The 19,977-nt window shown below is 35.8% G+C and overlaps 1 protein-coding gene and 1 pseudogene across 10 annotated transcripts in view; both read right to left on the bottom strand.

Annotated features, from left to right (window-relative positions):
- Window positions 1-19,977, bottom strand: part of CFAP54 (cilia and flagella associated protein 54) — a 233,219-nt gene that overhangs the window by 199,633 nt on the left and 13,609 nt on the right. For 7 of the 10 annotated variants that reach the window (XM_036237287.1, XM_036237282.1, XM_036237283.1 and 4 more), the window contains 5 exons: window positions 17,214-17,272; window positions 9,766-9,909; window positions 7,963-8,076; window positions 7,743-7,844; window positions 4,410-4,608 (listed from right to left, as the gene is read on the bottom strand). In XM_036237287.1, the coding sequence (XP_036093180.1) occupies window positions 4,410-4,608; window positions 7,743-7,844; window positions 7,963-8,076; window positions 9,766-9,909; window positions 17,214-17,272 (618 nt within the window). Of the gene's footprint in view, window positions 1-4,409; window positions 4,609-7,742; window positions 7,849-7,962; window positions 8,077-9,765; window positions 9,910-17,213; window positions 17,273-19,977 lie in introns of those variants that run through there. The other 3 variants (XM_036237284.1, XM_036237288.1, XM_036237290.1) reach the window with 3 other exon arrangements.
- Window positions 9,932-16,811, bottom strand: LOC107518049 (annotated as a pseudogene).

Below are 19,977 nucleotides of genomic sequence, written 5' to 3'. Positions count from 1 at the left end.
TACCTAGAACATACAAAGAACCCTTAAAACTCAACAGAAAAAAATAAACCATCCAAATAGAAAATGGGCAAACAATCCTGAAGAGGAAGAGGAGGTAAAGATGTCAAATGAAAAAATAAGCATGTGAAAAGATGCCCATCAACATTAATCATCAGAGAAGAGCAAATTAAAACCACAGTTTTAATTTGAGTCACTACACAACTCTCAGAATGGCTACCAAAAAAAAAAGTAGTAACAACAAATATTGTTGAGGATGAAACGGGATCATTCATACATTGCTGGTGGGAATGTAAAATGGTTAAGTCACCCTTGGAAACAGTATGACAGTTTCTTACAAAACTAAATATGCGCTTAGCATATTACTCAGCAATTATACTCTTGAGCATTTATCCAAGGAGAAACGAAAACTTGTGTTCACACAAAGACCTGTACTCAAATGTTCATAGCAGCTTTATTCCTAATAGCCAAAAACTAGAGACAACTCAAATGTCCTTCAACAGGTGAATGGTTAAACAAACTGTGATATGTCCATACCATAGAATACTATTCTGCAATATTAAGAAGTGAATTATTGATGCACATAACGACTTGGATACATCTCAAAGGAATCGTGCTGAGTAAAAAAAAAACATACATATAGTCACCTAGTTTATGACAAAGGGATAGCTAGAAAATGGGGAAAGGATGGTCTCTTCAAGAAATAGTGCTGTGCCAACCAGATATTATATGTAAATAAATAAACCTTGATTCCTACCTCATACCAAAAAAAAGGATCCAAATTTAGACACTGGGGTAGCAGAGACTTCTTAAACATGACACAAAAAAATGGTTAACTATAAAAGATATTCTGATCAATTAGACTACATTTAAATTAAGAATTACTGTTCCAATTAGAGGCTAAATAAAAAAGTGAACCAGAAAACAAAGAAACAAGTAAGCGAACCTACACTCTGAGCTTTGACTCTGGGTGCAGGAGAAAATATTATTCACAGAGAATCTATATCCACAAGCCATAGATTTGGAACTCTACTTCACACCAGAATATATGTAACTTCAACATAAGCATAGAGAGATAGCACTTCATATCTGCCAGACTGGCAAAATTTAAAAGAAAGAATACCAAATATTGGACAAAATAAGGAACAATGGGACTTCTCATTCACTGCTCTTGAATATCAACTTTGGAAAGCAATTTCGCATTATCTGGTAGAGTCATAGATATACATCCTATGAGACATTGATTTCATTCCACTGTGAAGTATATACCCTTGAAAATGATATGAATCTGTGTTTTAAGAAGCATGTACAAGTATGGTCTTTGCAACATAAAGTGTAACAGCCCCAAACTGAAAGCAGTTCAGTTCCACTCACAGGAGACTAGACCAAGTGGAAGATTCATATACTGGAGTACTACAGGAGAGAAAATGAATGAATTACAGTTACGGGTCCTGGTACAAACATAATGTGGAATAGCAAAAAGCACAGCATATGCATTAAGATTCCATTTGCCTTCGCAGTCTTACCATATATTATAAAGATAAAACCAGAACCAGATCCCTACTTATTCACATCCTACATCTAGGTTGTAGGTTCTTCAGACCAAGAACTATATTCTATTCACAACTGTACCCTCAAAACCTAGGAGACCACTAGACATAAACAGAATATCCAATAGATATTTGTGGAATGAATGAATAAATTTGGGATACAAAAACTAAAAACAAAACAAAAAGAATTCCTATTCCTTAACAGCTGCAATTAAGAGAATAAAAAGGGAAGCCACCAAATGGGAAAAGATATTTCCAATAAACGTATTCAATAAAAGAGTTGTATCCAGAATCTATAAAGAATTCCTAAAACCAGTAAGAAAAAAAGCAAAGGGCCCCCCAAAAATGGGGAAAAGATCTTGTTGGTTTACCTACTGGCCCCTATACACAGGGTCAAGAAAAGTCAAAGAAAGAGGCAGACCTCCAGATGGGTAGGGAGCAGTTTTAATAAATAAGGAAACCTACATACCAGGCTTGTCTTAGGCAGCTGCAAGACAAGTAGATCTCCATACCCACCCACCAAAAGTTTAAATAGAGGTCTTAACTGGAATCTGTCACATATACCGTCCAGATGATTACAACACCTTACTCTCTCAAGTCTGTGCCCCTGAAATGGTTGTTAATATGGGAACAGTAACCAGGATGTACATTCCAAGAAAAGGGTAGGGGGTGGTTAAGGAGTCTGAATGCCCGGTTCCAGCTCACAAGTCAACTAGTGGTAGCATGCTCTTAATGGCCTCCTTCAACAGATCTAAGCAGGCACTTCACAACCTAGCATATCCAAATGGTAAAGGAATGTATGAAAGGTGCTCAACTTCAGCAGTCATCAGAGAAATGTAAATTTATTCCATAATGGCATACTACTAGATTCACACAAGAATGGACAAAATAAAAACGATACAAGTCTGAATATCAGAATGTGGAGCAACTACAACTATCATAAAATGCTGATGGGAGTATAAATTGGTAAAAATTACTTTGGAAAATGGTATCTGCTACGGCAAAACATACACACACCCTATGTCGTAACAAAATTCCACACCAACAGAAATTCACAGCAAATCATGTTAATACATCTCTCTCAGCAATTTACAAAATAAGCAGGCCAAAAAACTCAGTAGGAATAGAGACTATTTAACTACATTACTTAAAACTTAACCTAATACACACACACACACACACACACACACACACACACACATATACACATAAAGCAATACACCCAAAATCAAAGAATATATAACCTTTTCAGGTACATACAGACTATTTACCAAAACTGACCACAAGTTAGGCCATACGGTACATCTCAACAAATTTCAGTGGGTTCATATAATACAGAACATGCTTTCTGACCAAAGTATAACTAAGTTAGAACTCTATAATAAAAAAATAATTAGAAAGTCTCCATGTGTTTTGACTTATGACACATACCACAGAAGAAATCACAATGAGAAGTAGAAAATATTCTTAACTAAATGGTAATGAAAGCATAATATAGCAAAACTTCAAGTACTTTGCTATAGCTACCTTAGGAGAGAAATGTCTTAATATGCATATATTAAATAAGTATAAATCCTGAAAAATCAATGATCTAAACTTCCAAGTCAATAAATAAGCAAAATAAAGCCAAGAAAGTATAATAAAGGAAATAATAATGAAAATTAATAACATGGAAAACAAATATACAATAGAGAGGATAAACAGTCAAATAGAAAAGACTAATGAAATTGGTAGACTCCAAGTGTAATTGATGAAATGAGAGAAAAGGCAAAATGACTACTATCAGGAATGAAAAAGAGTACCCCACTTCAGATCTTACAGATGTTAAAAAGAGCATAATAAAATATTAAAAATTTAATAAAATTTGAAAATACTAAATGAAATCAAAAATATTCAAGGAATGTACAATTTACCAAACTGATTGGGTTTTTTAAGGAAAAGAAGGCCTAAATCATTTTATATCTATGTAAGAAATTTAATTCATAGTTAAAAATCTTTCCACAAAGAAAATTCCAGGTCCAAATAAATGGCTTACCCAGTAAGTCAAGAAAACATTTAAATAGAAATAACACCAATCTGACACAAACTCCTCCAGATAATAGAGTGTACATCTCAACTCTTTTTATGAGGCTAACATGACCTTGAGAGTAAAATCAAAAAAGGACATTATAAGAAAGGAAAATCTCTCTTGTAAATAAAGAGGCAGAAATACTAAACATTAGCAAAAAATTTTTTTAAAAAGCAATATATAAAAAGGATTATCCTCACTTTCACATTAGGTTCATTCCAAAAATATAGAGTAGTTAAAAATTAGATAAGCAATCAATGTAATTCACATTAGCAGAAATATAAGCCATTTGATCAACTCAATAAATCTCATTAAATCCAAAAAAGGCTTCTGATAAAAATTCAACAACTACCCAGGGTTAAAAACAAACAAACAAAACTCTTAGCAAGCCAAGAATAAAATCAAGCTCCTTAGTCTGTAAAAGAGCATCTGTATCTGTATCTTCTATAAAATGTTGAAAGCTTTCCATTAGAGATCATATGAGACAAAGGCACCTACTACCATACTTCCATGTTTTACTGGAGATCTTATCCAATGCAATAAGTCGAGAAACGTAAGAAAAAAATAATAAAAATTTTAAGAATTATAAATAAAGAAATATAACTGCCATTTTAAACATACGATTACATGCATAAAAATCCAAAAGAAAATCTATTAATAAATTATTTGAATTATCAAGTGAGTTTAGCAAGCTTTCTGAATTCGAAATCAATAAAAATTGAATATGAGCTTATGTGTGGACTACCACACTAAAAACTTATTCCTGTTCTACAATAAAATATTAACTTATTTACTTATTAAAAGTTCTTTTCCTGCTATAAACAGCTCTAAGACAACATCACGAACTTCTACTTCATCTGTAACAACAGGTCCTGTTTGTAGTGTTCGTCTATTTGAATCAGAAAGAGCTTCCAAGACGGCCAGAAACTGGGACGCAGTGCTATCAAACATCTCATCCAACAACCGTTCTGTAACAGTACGTGGCCACGGCAACTAAAAAAAAAAAAATACAGTCCATTTTTTAAAAGTTCTACAATGTTTGACATTATAATGCAAAAATAAGTAAGACGTGCTTAATTAATACTAAAAGAGAGAAAGTGGTTGGCCTACCAATGAGATGGCTGCTTATCTGGTTTTTCATTTTTTGAGGTGTCACTCCAGACTCCACTAAAGTTTATGTCATGTTGCCATTACATAGAAGACTTTGCTATTTCTTTATATGTTTGTGTTTCCAAGGCAGCATAAAAAACTGTTAATTACTATCTTCTTATTAGGGCTGCATCAATCTCCACATGCCTTGTAGTACCTTAATTACGGCCTTTAGGAACTGATACTCAGACTTTGGTTACCTAAGAATCTCTCAGGAGTGCTTTTTAGATTCACAGGCCACATCTCCAGAGATTCAGGGAGTCTAGGTGGGACATTTTTAATAAGCGCTGTGGGAAATTCTAATGTAGAAGATCCTCAAACCAAAATTTGAAACAGTATTTTATAGTATAAATAACTGGTCTTATGTTAGTTAACGCTAAGGAAGAGTGGACCAGTTGTATATAACAAACTAGTGACTGTTAGAGCCCTATGTGAATTCCCGGCCACTCCGCTTTGTATTGGCTCAGAACAATTTCACCTCCTGCAAATGGCTTGCCTCCACACTTTATTCTGACAAATTATCTGTTCTCTGTATTTAGATTACCAGGAAATAAGGTAGCTCTAGTTGGCTTATTTAGAATCCATGTCCAGTTAGAACATACCCATCATATTCCCCACAATTCCTTTGCTTCTTTCCTGTTCTTGGGGCAAAGTCAGAAAGACAGAAAAACAAAAACAGTGATCAAACCCAAATAGATTACGGTGAAATTGTTTTTTCAAAAATAAAAGGAAAACTAGCAAAAAGCAGAACAGAATATTTTCCCGAGCTATAGATGAATACCAAGTAAAAGAGTTTAAAATATAAATGCTTAAAAGATCTATTTAAAAAGATTTAAAGCAAAAGTCATAAAAAAAATGGACTGTCAGCTGGAAAGCAAAATACTAATGTCTAGAAAAACAATGAGCTCATTCAAATACATTTTAAAAATTAAAATCTCTAATAGATAAACAAAGACTCAAAGATAATTTACAAAAAAAAAATGAAACAGAATAAACACAAATATAAGGGTAAGTTGAATCCAAAAAATAAAGTTAAACCATTTTATGAAAACTGAATTATTCAAAAAATAAAGAAATCATAATATCAAAACAATAATAGCTTGTGGTGAATTTGGTACATACAGGTCATTACTTTTAAGAACCTATTTTAGAAATTAATTTGACAATATATATCAAGAGAAATAAAAGTGTATCCTTTGATTCAAATCCTACACCTTGAATTTTATCCACAAGATAAAAACTGCCCACTAAACAATTATAATTTTTTCCTAAAAGATATATCACCAGAACTTCCCATATGATAATTATCTCAAAGGAAACCAGAAGTGATTTTTAATGTAATGTTATCTGTAATTTTAAACATTTTTCTTTGAAAATGTATTTAATTTTTATACCAGGATGATTATAAATAAAGTCTTAATAATATGCTAATTAATGGCAGTCTTGCAGCTTTGATACTTAAATTTGGTTTGCTCAGAGGGAAAAAAAAATGCTAGTGGGGAAAAAAAAAAATGTCTCCTGCTTCTTACAAACACTATAGCATTACTACTTAACAACATCAGCTCATCTGTGACATTGCCTACAATTTGGCAAGTTACCACCCCTCCACCCCCACCCACCCATTATACATCATTGATTGGTAAGAGCTGTATGAAATGTCACTTCTGGGCTCAATCTCTGTGAAATGTCACTTCTGGGTTCAGTCGTCAATATATCAGTCACACTAAGCAGCAGTAGAAAGCTATCATGTCCAAATAATATGTTTTTAAATATTATAATTTATTTAAAATTTATAAAAGAATTACTCCTAAATGTTATGAGAAGAAACAAGTTAAGATTACAGCAGTCACTGCAGCAGTGAGAAAGCCCTGGACTAGAGACCTAAGTTCCAGTCCCAGTGCTGCCAGCAGCTGCCTTTGTGACCTTGAGCCAGTAATTTAAACACTCCAGGCTTAATTTTCCCCGTCACAGAAAAGAACTGAGCCACATAATTTCTAAAAACTCTTCCAGATTCTGAGATTCTACTATTATTCTGTCAGAAACTGCTTGTGTTCTTCCTCCTTGTTTTCATTTTCAGTTTCTACAAAGAAGCTCACGGAAGACAGTTTATGACCACCTAGAACAGTCGGGGAAAGCTTCACAGAATATAGAACTGGCCTTAAGAAATACTGAGGTTCATAAAAGCAAAGGGAAGACAGTGGGAGGAGGAAAAAGGCAGAGGACCCTGCAAGGCATAAATAGGTCCTGGTCCCCTCCTGTGATAGCCCTCCCTGCTGTTTGCCAAATATGTTTGTGGCTGGAAGAGGCCATGTGATGAGGTTTGACATGTGAGAAGAAGGAACTGTCGTCACTTTCATGCCAGGTATTACCACCTATGTGAGATCCTCCAAAACTCTCCTACGTCTACCTGACAGAACCGTCAGCAATTTTTGAAATGAGGGCTGGTCCTCAACCTGGCCCTGAGCAGCAGTCAGAAGCAGAGCCCCCTGATAACTATAATAACTTGACTCCAGTTGGAAATAAATGGTTGTTTTAGACCACCAAGATATGGGGGTTGTTTGCTGCTATACTATGTCCTAGTTCCTAAACAATCCCAAAGGTGAAACCTGAAGTGGAGGAAAAAGGTGCCTCCACCTCCTCTCCAAACTCAGAGACTTTTAAACTAACACCAGGCGGTCAAAGACAAAGGCCTCTGCAGAACCACTCAGAGGCCTATGCATTTGAACCTTTTCCAGGTTCTTCTTCACCCTCTTTCCCTTTAAAGTTACAAAACTGGGTTTGTGCAAAAGTACAAAAGCTTTGAGAAAAGGACGAAGTAAGGTCATGTCCAAACTGGGAAGGCATTCTTCTCTGTTTGCCATTGGTGCAGAGAATAGGGTGCAGGGTTTAATATTTAGTAACCAGGCTTAAAACGTACAGAAGTATAACACAAATACATCACAAAGAGTCTGAAACAGAGATGACATTCTTAGACTTACAGTTTGTACTTCCTTTAGATTAACTCTTATCTTTGGTCTAAAGAAAGCTTTGTTTTTTCTTCTGGATTCAAATACTCCTCTTTTGAAGATCATCACTGCCATCTGCCTCAAAAAGAAGAATTACATGTGAAGTAACAATGTGTTTCTCTACTACTAATATGAAGCACTTAATCAGCTGTAGAGTGCAGTAAATTTCTTTTATTCCATGAAACTTTTATACCTTTATTGTGGCCTCTCTGTAATATATTCTGGATTCTTCCTGTGATTGTGAGGAACTCATTGACTCCAGCTGCCTTAACTCATCAATTTTAGCTAAAGCGCGTCGAGCAAATGCCTACATGCAATTAAAAATAAATTTAATTCGTAATAAGTAAGAGTATAGTGATTAAAAATGTATCAACACAGTATGTTTTATGCTCTCAGACATTTGATTTAATTGGTGAATTAAACTCCAGGCTGATGCTGACTCTAGAACACAGCAGCTATCCAGTCTATCACTTCATGTAAGCACTGCTAAATTTTATAGATTTAAAGTTAATAAACTGTCAGATATGCTAACTTTAAAAATTAAGAAATTTTAAAAGAGAAGCCAAATTCTAGGTTAAACAGTAGCTCCATATTATCAATTCTCTGGCATTGCATGCGCGCGCGCGTGCGCGCGCGCGCACACACACACACACACACACACACACACCCCTCAGAGCTCTTCTTGAATCCTAACTTTCCTACCAAAACATTCTATATTACCTATTCAAACTATTCACATTGTCCAATAAATTGTGATGTCCTTACAGCATCTTATTCATTTTTATATCTCCAGAACCCACCCTATAGGAAGCATTTATTAATATCTGAGGAAAGGAAGCAAAGGGGAAGGCTTATTTAATCAGATCACCATTATTATCATTCTCTAGAGATAATAAAGTTCAATTCATGTAATTTATTTTACCAGTTCTTTAAAATACTTCATTTATAATTTATAATGTCATGAAGATGCTTCTAAACCAAAACAACAGCATATACAAAGGATTAAATTTTTCAATAAGAAAGAATACCATTGGAATCGAGTGGTCGATATTATGTAAATGTTCTATTCCCTGACAATTTTAATAGCTATAGAAATATGCCACCACTAATCCACTATACTTAACTATTCATATGTGGTAAGTAATTTCTAGACTGTACCCTGGGCTAGAAAACGTATCCCACAAAGGCTGTCTGAAGCTTTTCCCCTGTCTATGGGCCATGGCCATGCAACCAGAATTAATTCAGGCAGTAAAAAACTAAATGTAAAGAAGCCATTAATTGGCCAGAAGATTTATTTACAGTTGTGAATAGAATACAAACAGGGATTTGTATAGCTGAGAAGGCTCAGTCCACAATTACTTCCAGCCAAGTGGTTCAGCCCACACTGCACTCAATAAGCCTTCCATACTAGTGCCAGGGTTCGCTGGCCCAAAAGAAGGGGTGCCTATTTTAATTCTCACCCGGGCCCCATCCACTGACAAGCCAAAACCATGAACTATAGAGATGTGCCTTTTTTCAATTACACAGAAGTACTGTATCAAATAGGAGCTCTGACCAATTAAGTTATATTTCAAGTATTCGGTCAAAAAGATATACAGGAAAAGAGGAAAAATAAGAAATGGACTATATTAAATGAACGGTGGCTGGAAGCAGAGAAAAGCAAAACAAATGGAGAGGAGGTGCCATGAAACACAAAACTAAACAGGAAACGGAAGTGACTTGCATTGTAAAAATACAATGAGGAAGAAAAAATTATCAGAAATCGTATTCAGAAAAGCAGCCAAAAGGGTGGAAGAGAATAATGGAGAGGGCAGAAAGTAGAATGAAGAAGCAGGCAAATTTCTGCAAATAAAGCCTAGGACTTTTGTCTCGGCTTCATTGCAGTTCTTTGGGTCATATTTCTTTGTTTGTGATTTTCTTGCTGGGCATCTAAAGAAAATGCTGCATAAGCTGTATTTTAAAATACTGGGGTCCTCAGACTTAAAAGGTAGCATACCTCTCCATGGATACCAGCTTGGCAGTCATAGTAGCACTGGCAGACAGCAGTGTAAAGGGTAGCTCTCCACGTCAAGTACCTGACAGACAGGAGTGGGACCGAGGACTCCATACATATACTGGCCCACAGGAGATAGTCTAAGGCCTGAGAAACAAAGGGCACAATTGAATGTATTTTCATTTTAAGCTAATAATTTATTTTCATTTAATATAAATCAGATTATAAGTTGTGATAACAAGTTGCTGATTACTTAAAAAATATCATAAAGAGTGAAGAAAAATCAAGCATTTAAAAAGAATTTAGAAAACTCAAAATCTCAAGTTAACAATTTTAGAATGTCTTCCTTCTTACCTCCTCAAGTCCTACGAACTCAGTTTTATTAATATGTATTGAGTGTTAAAGATAGGCTAGGAGCTAATTACAACAATACAACTGTTATGAGCTGGCCAGGAACCAAGGTATTATTTTGAAAATAAATTCATATATCAGGACTGGGAAAATAGAAAAGGCTTACATTCTGGGGCCCTGTAATACTAAGTAGAAACTATTTAAGATTGAAATCAGATAGACCTGGGTTTCAATCTCAAAACTGTCACCTCGGAGCTTTGTCATTTTCCCTCTCCAGACCTCAGTTTTCTCATCTGTAAAATGGGCATTTTGGCATATCACAGCAGTGCTGTCATGGAGAAGGAGACAATGTACATGACATTCTAGGATGGTAACTTGACACATTCTGAGCACTCCATAAATGGTGCCTACCTCCAGGGTAATTATTCCCAAAATGCAATGTAAAACAAAATGGTGGGGAAAGGTCACCATCACTACTGGTCTGCCTGTAGGAATATATGTAAGAGATTCTTGTACTATTTTTACTGAATGATTTTTCCCCCACAAATCTATTGATAATTTTTTTAACAGAATTTTTTCTGCAAACCTTATCCTGAGAAACACTATTTGACTATATGTATTCTGCAGTTAACTTTTTCAATCTTTTTCCTTTCTTCATTTGATTGAATATAAGAAGAAATTCTATAGTGTAATGGTTAGCACTCTGGACTGCGAATACAAGAAATCTGCTCTGTGCTCCACATAGTTTCATAAAAAAATATTACTGAGATGAAAAGAAGAATCTGTAAGCTAAATATTTCAAAATATCAAATTCTAAATTTTACCCAATTTTGCCTTAAACAAGCAGGTCCTCATATGTCTCCCTGAACTGCTGAATACTTCCTCCCTTGTCTCCCTGTCACTGGTCTCACCATTGCCCTTCTTCTTATACATCCCCTTCCTTATACACCCATCTTACCTCCACCAGACTTATTTTTAATATGCAAATAGGGCTGTGTCACTCTTGTGCTTAAAACACATCAATGGCTCCCTGTTTCCTTTATCAGGGGTCCGCAACAGCTGGGCTGCAGACTAGTACCAGTCGTGCATGGCCTGTTAGAAACAGGGCTACACAGCAGGAGGTGAGCGACAGGCGAGCAAGTGAAGCTTCATCTGTATTTGTAACCACTCCCCAGCACTAGCATCACCATCTCAGCTCCACTTCAGGTCATCAGGCATTAAATTCTCATTGGAGCACTGGTCTCTAGTGCCAAAAAAGGTTGGTAACCGCTGGTCAACATGACAAAGTACAAGCCTTTTATAGGACATACAAAGACAGTCCCTGCCTTCTCCCACACCCTGTTACACTTGACCTTGCATCGTATCCTTAGAGGTGGTTCAAAATGCTTTCTATTCCACAAAACACACCTTAGTGGTCCAAATAAGTGTCTTTGCTCACCCTACTCTCTCCTTCACCTACCCTTTAAGACAGAGATGAAACACTACCCCCACGACTAGCAGTGATACCTTGGACAATTTACTTAACCTCCATGTGCCTCAGGTTCTTTATCTGCAAAATAGTTATAACGGTAATTATCTTATAGGATTATCTGAAGATCAAATGAGTTAATACACACTAAATGCTTAGAACACAGTAAACATAACAAGTGTTAGCTTTGGTAATAAAAGAGGAAGGGGAAGCAGAAGAAAGAGAAAGAGGAAAAGCAGAGAGAAGAGAACTAGTTGTTGAAAACAAGACTTTTTTTAACATCACTAGAGAGAAATGACCATTGCCTTATTTCTGTCTCTGTTATAATGCATATGTGTATGATTTACATATACTTTAGATACACATACACCATATGTCACATCCAACTGCATTAATACGCTCACATGTGTGATTCCAAGCTAGACTGTAATCTCTTTGAAAACAGTGCCTTATTCGTTATTAGATCACCAGCACCTAGAGCAATGCCATAGCAGATATCCCCGAGCGCTAAATGAATTCATTGAACAACCCTAAAGCCAGCAGAACTGACCAAGAAAGAGCTAACAAATATTCTAAATTCTCAAGAAAATAATGATGATGAATTTGGATAAAAGAATAAAGTCCCTCTTCTGATAACAAATTTGGCATTCAATAATTGAAGAATTAATTTAAAAGTATATGTATAATAGTCAAACCCACCTTGAAAAGGCAAATCATCAAAAAGGTCCAGAAGCTGCATAAACATTAAGCAAACCTACCAGTCTGGCATAGCATTTAATAGTAAAAATAGATAAAACACTGGTAACATTCAGACCCTATTCACATCTTTTGAGCCTCCAAAGATAGTGTGTATAACATGTGTATAAGCAGCTCAGCAGACATCTAAAAGAAAGAAGCCTGAAAGGGCAGAAATCTCCACAGTCTAGTCAGTTTCAAATCCAGAGGAAAAGAGAATTGTAATATTCTTTGCTGTCCACTGGAACGTAAGCTCATCTCATTAGAATGTAAGTTCACTTAGGAAATGGGCCTTATCTCTCTTGTTTACCACTTTACCCCCAACCCTCTGGAACTTTATGCCATGATAAATATTTGTTGACTGACCTACATTTCAAAGTTTCAGTTCATGGAACCAAATATGGAACTATTGCCAAGTAATCACAGATTCAAAGGGCTGAAAGTCAATCCGATTTCATCCCCAGCACCACCACTTGATGTCCCACATCTTCCCTGCCCAAGAGTTTCCACCTCTAGTATCAAGGAACATGCCAGGTGGCATCAGAGACAGTTCTAAACATGAAACAAACTTCCTTACTCTGAAATGTAAACAAAGCATCCTGATACACCTCCAGTGCATTAGCTATATTTATGCTTTCTAGAACAGCACAAAACCACTCAAAACTCACTTTCAAATTATAGCCTTCCAAGAATCTGAAAACATCTATGCTGCCTTCCCTCTGCCCCAGCTCTCTCTCCAGGATAAAGACCCCTGAACACTTCTCTACCTCCCACGACTACACGTCCCTTTCTCATCATGGTTAGTCTTCTGTGGCTGTGATTCAGGTCCCTTTACAGTACATGAGGAGACAATAGTAATGACTCTCGGCCTTGGATACCACATTTCTACTAAGTCAGTCTGGAGTTGCTTTATACTTTATTGAAGTTTTTGTTGTTGCTACTGTCATTGTCATTGTTTGCCAACCTTGCCATACCATGAACTGATATGAAATTAACAGTCATCAAAGTGAGTTTTCTCATATCTGCTGCACAAAAATCCTATTGTGGATTTTTGCATTTGGATTATTATTGTTTGAGGAGTATGAGATTAGGCCAGGTATAAATTCCGCCCACCTTTAAATTCACAAATCTTTCAAAAAGCCCTCAGAATTCTGGGTATCAGAAATTCCACACTTCGAAATAAAAATAGCTTAAGTCACAAGTTGTTCACATTATATTTGGGTTTAGCCTCAGACTTAGCACACGAGACCCTAGTAACAAATTTAAGTGCTAGAAGGGACCTTAAAAGCAACCCAATTTGACTTTGTTCAAATGTCCTGCAATCATTTGATCTTGATGGGACCTTAACTTATAAAGTTTTTCATGCAGCAATATGCCTCCTATTTTACCTGGGAGTGTGCTATTTCAGCTTCCAGATGCTTTTTTATGTCCAGTGAATCCAGTTGCTGCTGAAGTGTCTCTGTTTCTTGCAACTACTTCTCATTTGTGGTTTTCATGTCTATGTACTTGACTTGTTTTTCAGGAGGCATATTTTTGATAATGCCATCTGTTGCTTGTTTCTCCTGTTCAATTTCTTCTTCTACACTTCCAATTTGTTTCTCCTTCACTTGTCTTTCTTAAGTAAATATCATATCTATACTGTGTGTTTCTAGATCATTTTGTACTTTAAACATGTAATTATTCATTACTTCTTCCATTTCAGTATTGGTATTAAGTTTATCTACCTTATTGTAGTCTGCTAGTTGTCCTTGAAACCCTTTGATTTCAATAGCTAAAGTTTCAGCTCTCCTTTTGTATAATAAATATACTGAATTCCCTCGTTTTTACATTTCTATTTATTTCTTAAGTTTATTAATTTCTGTTGTAAGTTCATTTATGTTACTTCGAAGAAATCCAAGATACTAAGAGTTGTCTAAAATTGGCCTCTGGGGACAAGTCTTGAGGTGGCCTCCTCTTTATGTCCCCAGTTATAAGATTTCTGTTCTGTTCAGCTAGGCTTCAGGCAACTCCTAATGATGGTTGTTCTGTGATTTCACTGTAATTTTGATGTGGTCGTGAGGAAGCACCCACAGTGTTTACCTACTCCACCGTCTTATCCAGACCCTGTAGCATTTTTTCTTGTCTATCTTTCTGATAAGATAGAACAATTTCCGTTAATAAAAAAAAAATGATGAGATTTAAGCAGAACTGTTCTCTTTAGAGGCAAAAAAGAAAAAACTAATTACAGGAGCCCAGGAAGAGCAGGTATTGTCCGCACAATCGGCTCAACCACAGGATGGCACTGCAGCATCATTTATATCAGCTTATAGCCTTTGGGAGAGAATTCTGAGAAGCATTTTTAAGTCTGGATTTGCAGTTTATGTAATGGAATGTGGAATAATTTAACAATCATTTTCAAGCCACAAACTTTACAACTTATTTTAGTTTTATATTAAATGAAACAGAAATCAATATTTTCTTAGAAAGAATAGATCCTACAGTATTTTTCAATGTTTGCTGAGTACTACATTACAGTTTGAAATGCCTTAGAAGAAACTACAGATTATACCATAAATGAAAGCAAAGCTGTCATATATCTTTAGCAAAAGAAATTTCGGAAATCAACCCCCTTTCCATTCCCTAAGCTTATGCTGCTGACTTCCCTCAGCGAGAAAGGAAGCATGTATCTGGGGAAGAGCCCTGACCAGTCTTGGTCTTCAGGATGTCTTCAAGGATGGAGTCATGTCAAAAAATATTAACCCCTCCCAACACAGGTCCTCCATTTGACTAAGTGAGCCAAAACAGGATGGGTCATGACAGGATTAAATTTAGTCAACAGACGCATTATTCTAATTGTGTTGAGAGGCAGTACAGTGTGGCGCTGGCTCTGGCCTCAGCTACACTTGGAACTAAATGTGTCACATTGAACAAATTAATCTTTCTGAGCCTTAGCTTCCTCATCTATAAGACGAAGGTAATAACAGCACCTTTCCCAAAGTGGTACTGTGAAGATTAAATGAGATACTATATGAAAATGCTTAGATGCCTACCTAATAAAAATAGGCATTCATTCAACAAATGACAATGAGACTATAATGAGTGTTATTATGTATGTAAAGCCCTTCACACAATACATAACACATAGTAGGGATTCAATAACAATAAGAAATGGTAGCCATAAAGGCCTGGATCTTATAGGAATAAGGGTTTACATCACTCTGGGGTGACACCAAGAGAAGTCTGAGAATCTTTTATCTACTTCTCTTCGGTCTTATGCAAGGTTCCTCAGACCCAGAAGGACACAGATGTAGTTGGACCCCCAAATAATCAACCCACCAGCCGAAGAATTAGAAATTTCTGGCTGAAAATTATTAATTTCCTTGAATTCATTAAACAAAGCGAAAGGATCTCATCCCGGTCTTCAAATGCCACCTGTACAACCAACCACCCACCACCCTAAAATTTTTGCATCCCTCTCTCTCTCACTCCCACCCCACAAGACGAGGACCATAGAACTATTCTTCAGCCCTTATTTTGTCAGTGAGAAATTCAAGTTCTATGAGGAGGAGAGAAGTCTTACATAGGGTATAAATATGAAATTATTTTTAAATGACTATCACATTAAAATTCTCTCTGCATTAACAAGTACAAACACAAAGAGTCAATTTGGCACATACATCTCTCCCCTCCAAAAGTCTTGGAGACAAATGCTGCAGCAGACCAAACTATGACGGTTCTGTGAAGCAAAATTTATTGTTACAGCAAGGACAACAGGAGTATGTAAATTCTTTTTAAGAAATCATCTGGAACTGAATATAGAATCACTAGAATAGTCTGTAGGCCAAATTTACATTATACAGGCAATAGTCTCTCCTCATTTTAATTCACGCCCAAGCTGGCACAGACTTGTTCAAATCACTGTCAGTAATAGAATTTTTAAATTTAAGGAACAAAACAGAGAGAGAACACATAATTAATGTTATCCATTATGCATGCAAATATCTTTGCTTCCATTTTTATTTTTTAAGTGTTATCAACTTTTAAGACACTTGGCTATGTCTTGCAAAAATAAAGGGGGAAAAGTATTTGTCCTGAGTGTCAGGATATTCAAGATAAGGTTTTGGATGCAACAAAGAATAAAGTAGTAATGTTTCAGACGCCAGCAGCAGCTTGGGTATGGTCTCAAAGGGAGTATATTCTCCCTTCTTGGCCTACATTCCAAAGACTGGACAATGGATACAGGAGACGAATAAGTCTCCTAGAAACAAGAGTGCCACCAATAAAGCAGGGGAGTCAACAGAAGTGTCAGCCATTTCCTCACACTAAAACTGACCAGTGAACACTGCTCAGTGGGAATCTTATTATAAAATAAAGTCCCCCCTTACCCTCAGCGTGTGACTGGGACAGAGTTTAGATGTTCATTCACGTAACTAACATGTGGGCCATAAGTCAAGTCCAACCTCCTCAAGCGAAATGAAGTCCAGGCTCCGTAGTATGATATAAGCAGGGTAACCATAGTTTATCCCTCAAACCAGGACACTCTGAAGAGTGGAAGCAGGTACTACTACTGATTATTCCAGAACAGGAGGTATAAATCAGGACTGTCCTAGCCAAGTAACTACTCCTAGAGGTATAGTTACCAGATTGATGTTCAGTATCAAGTTGACAAGTTATGACTAACCTGAGAGACTGAGGGACAGTGGAGAACATCCAACAATTTTAAGAATGCTCTCTTTACATTGACACTTTACATACAATCATGTTAAAGTAAAACTAAAAATAGTAAACCTGTAATATATATTTACTAAATTTTGTTATATAATTCACTAAATTTTCTTTGTTTAGCATCCAAAGTTAACAAAACTCTTAAGAAAAATAGGAAATACAGAGGTAGATGTTTTGTTAGTAAATTTCATACCTTGGAAGACTGACCTATAACCATCAGTTTTCTGCAAATGGTGTAAATGTAAATGGTACCTAGATGGAAAAAAAAAGATCATTAACATGTTTCACAGTCAAATGATTGAAATTTTATATTCCAATATCTGTGGTTTAAGTCTGTAGATCTCAAAACAAGTAATCTCATGAAAAAGTCTGATAATGGTCAGAAAGTTATAATCAATATAATTTGTGTTGTAACTTATAGACAAATCATTAAAAGAATATGACCATATTTTAAATGTTGACACAAGAATCTTTTATTCTCACTTCAAAAACAGCTTAAGTTTTGAAATATATTGAACAAATGAATATTTTAGTAGCATAATTTATGTATTCTGTGGTTTTAGTAATTCATATAAAATATTATTAATTCCCATGGTTTCCTTATGGTTTAAAAACTAAAGATTGATCTCCAAATAAGATTACAATACATTTTTAATCAGCACAATACTAAATGAGGAACCTCATGATAATTTAAAAATCGTAATGCATGATAGGTTACATTATATTCATTTGCAGTCTCATATGATATTTATTCTATTATTAAGGTCTGTCCTATAAGCACTCTAATGAAAAACAGATTTCCCAACTCCTATTTAATATCATTCAAGTACGATTTTTTTTATCAGGCCATTAATTAAACAAGAATAGAAGGCTGGTAGCAGGGTCATAGGGAGGGGTGGGGAACATCACCAATATACGAAGGACATTGTCATGCTATAAACATATACAAAAGATTGTAACATGCTTTTTGCATGCATGTAATTATAATGCAAATAGTCTAAATATTTTCCTTAAGAAATCTCATCTAAAATTCATAACCATCAAAATTCAATCATTATAAATCCTATGTTCACATTAAAATTTCGAAATCTTCTGAGAAACCAGCATCTGATCCAAAACACCCATCATTTGATTAAAACACACCTGCAAGCATAGTAAATATTAATTACATAAATTAGTAACAAAAATATATTGAATAAAATCTTAGGCACTTACAGCACCACAAACTACATAGAGATTGCAACAGGTCCTTAACACTCAAGAACTCAGCATTCTTAGTGTGACTGCTCCCGTGACATAGGTATTTATTTCATGTAAGTTCCACCAGAGAAGAAACCACTTGACTAGTAATAGCTCAAGCTCAGCCTTCTTATCTCTACTTGATCTTGTTGACCTATATTTTTAATCTTTAAAAAATTAAATTGTATAACTGTTTGTTCAAAAAATAAAAAAGTCATCAGGTAAAGATATGCACAGGAAATGCATGCCTCCCCACAAAACATGTGATTCAGGTGTACACCAGGAGCCTGTATAAACATGTCAGTAACAGGAACTGGGGAATTTCAGAAGACCTCAGGAGACTGCCCTCAAGAATGACAAGGGCCCTCTGTATTTCAAAATGTGTCTTTAACCTTTCCAACCCTAGCACATCCTGACTATAACTGAATCCCCCTTTGATGGTTCAGGATCTTGGTATGGCTCATAAATTCCTGCCACAGAAGCCTGATGGAGAGAGTAATTGGGATAGAACGGAACACAGACTGAATCTTTTCAACCTCAGGATATCTCTGGAAGTTTGTTTGGTTTGCTTTTTCAATTAAATCCCTAATAGGAGTTTATTGCTTGTCATGTGACTCTTTTTCATCAAAGATGGACACCACCAAATCATCTATTTAAGGATTTAAATGTGAGAGTTCAGGTTAATCAAGAAGTAAAGTTTTATCAAATATTCACATATCCAATTAGATTTTATGAAGGAACCAAGAGTGGTTACACCTCTTAAGAAACCAAGGGAGTGTATATCTAACCGTCAATTAAAAGTAAAGAGAGTGTTAACTTCTAATTGAAAGAGTTATATGTATTTTGATAAATTGACTGTAGGGCAATTTATCTTTGATGACTTAAATTTGAAAGTTTGATAACTACTGGAACTTTGCATTGCTATCCCCCCAGCTGGAATGTCCTTCCCTAAATATTCAGATGTTTCACTCAGGTCTTTGCTCACATGTCATTTCAATGCGGCCTTCCCTGACTATTCTATTTTAAACTGCACATCCAGACCCAGCCCAAGCCCAGCTGTCCCTATCCCCTCCTTGGCTTTACTTCTCTCCAAAGCACTCAGTGCAATCTGCCACAACTAGTTAGCTTTGATTTGTTTATCATTTCCCTAGAATGTAACCATGAGAAGAGGATTTTGGTCTACTGTCCACTCCTATGTCTTTACCACCTAGAACAATGCCTGGCAATCAGTTTTGGATGAATTAATTAAAATAGGTATAGGAATTAGTGAACCTAAGTATGTATATTTCCCAAAACTCATCAATCCAACTCCTAGGCACAGATCCCAGAAAACTCTCACACAGGTCTGTAAAAGGACATGTGCAGGATATTGATTGCAGAATGATGTGTGCAGCTAGAGGGTGTATGGATATCTGGAATACAATTCAGCAGGCAGAGTTAATGAACTTGATTTACACACAGGAATCCTGCTAGATGCTAGAACCGTAATATTGAGTGGAAAAATATTTAGGAGACAAAATAAAATCTAGTGCATGATACCATCTGAATAATAATAATAATAATAACAACAACAATAATAATAAAAACATCAAGAAAAGGATATAGAAGATACAGGAATTGTTTAATCTTTTTGTTAAAAGAATATTGGGATTTTCTGTGTGTTGATCTTACAAGGACTGCAGACAGGGTGTCATGCTGCATCATTTCCACCACTCAAG

Source organism: Rousettus aegyptiacus, unplaced genomic scaffold (genome assembly GCF_014176215.1).
Source record: "Rousettus aegyptiacus isolate mRouAeg1 unplaced genomic scaffold, mRouAeg1.p scaffold_m13_p_2, whole genome shotgun sequence".
NCBI classification, from domain to species: Eukaryota; Metazoa; Chordata; class Mammalia; order Chiroptera; family Pteropodidae; genus Rousettus; species Rousettus aegyptiacus.
The sequence above is the reverse complement of the archived record's forward strand: the minus strand, read 5'-3'. Positions and strand labels throughout refer to the sequence as shown.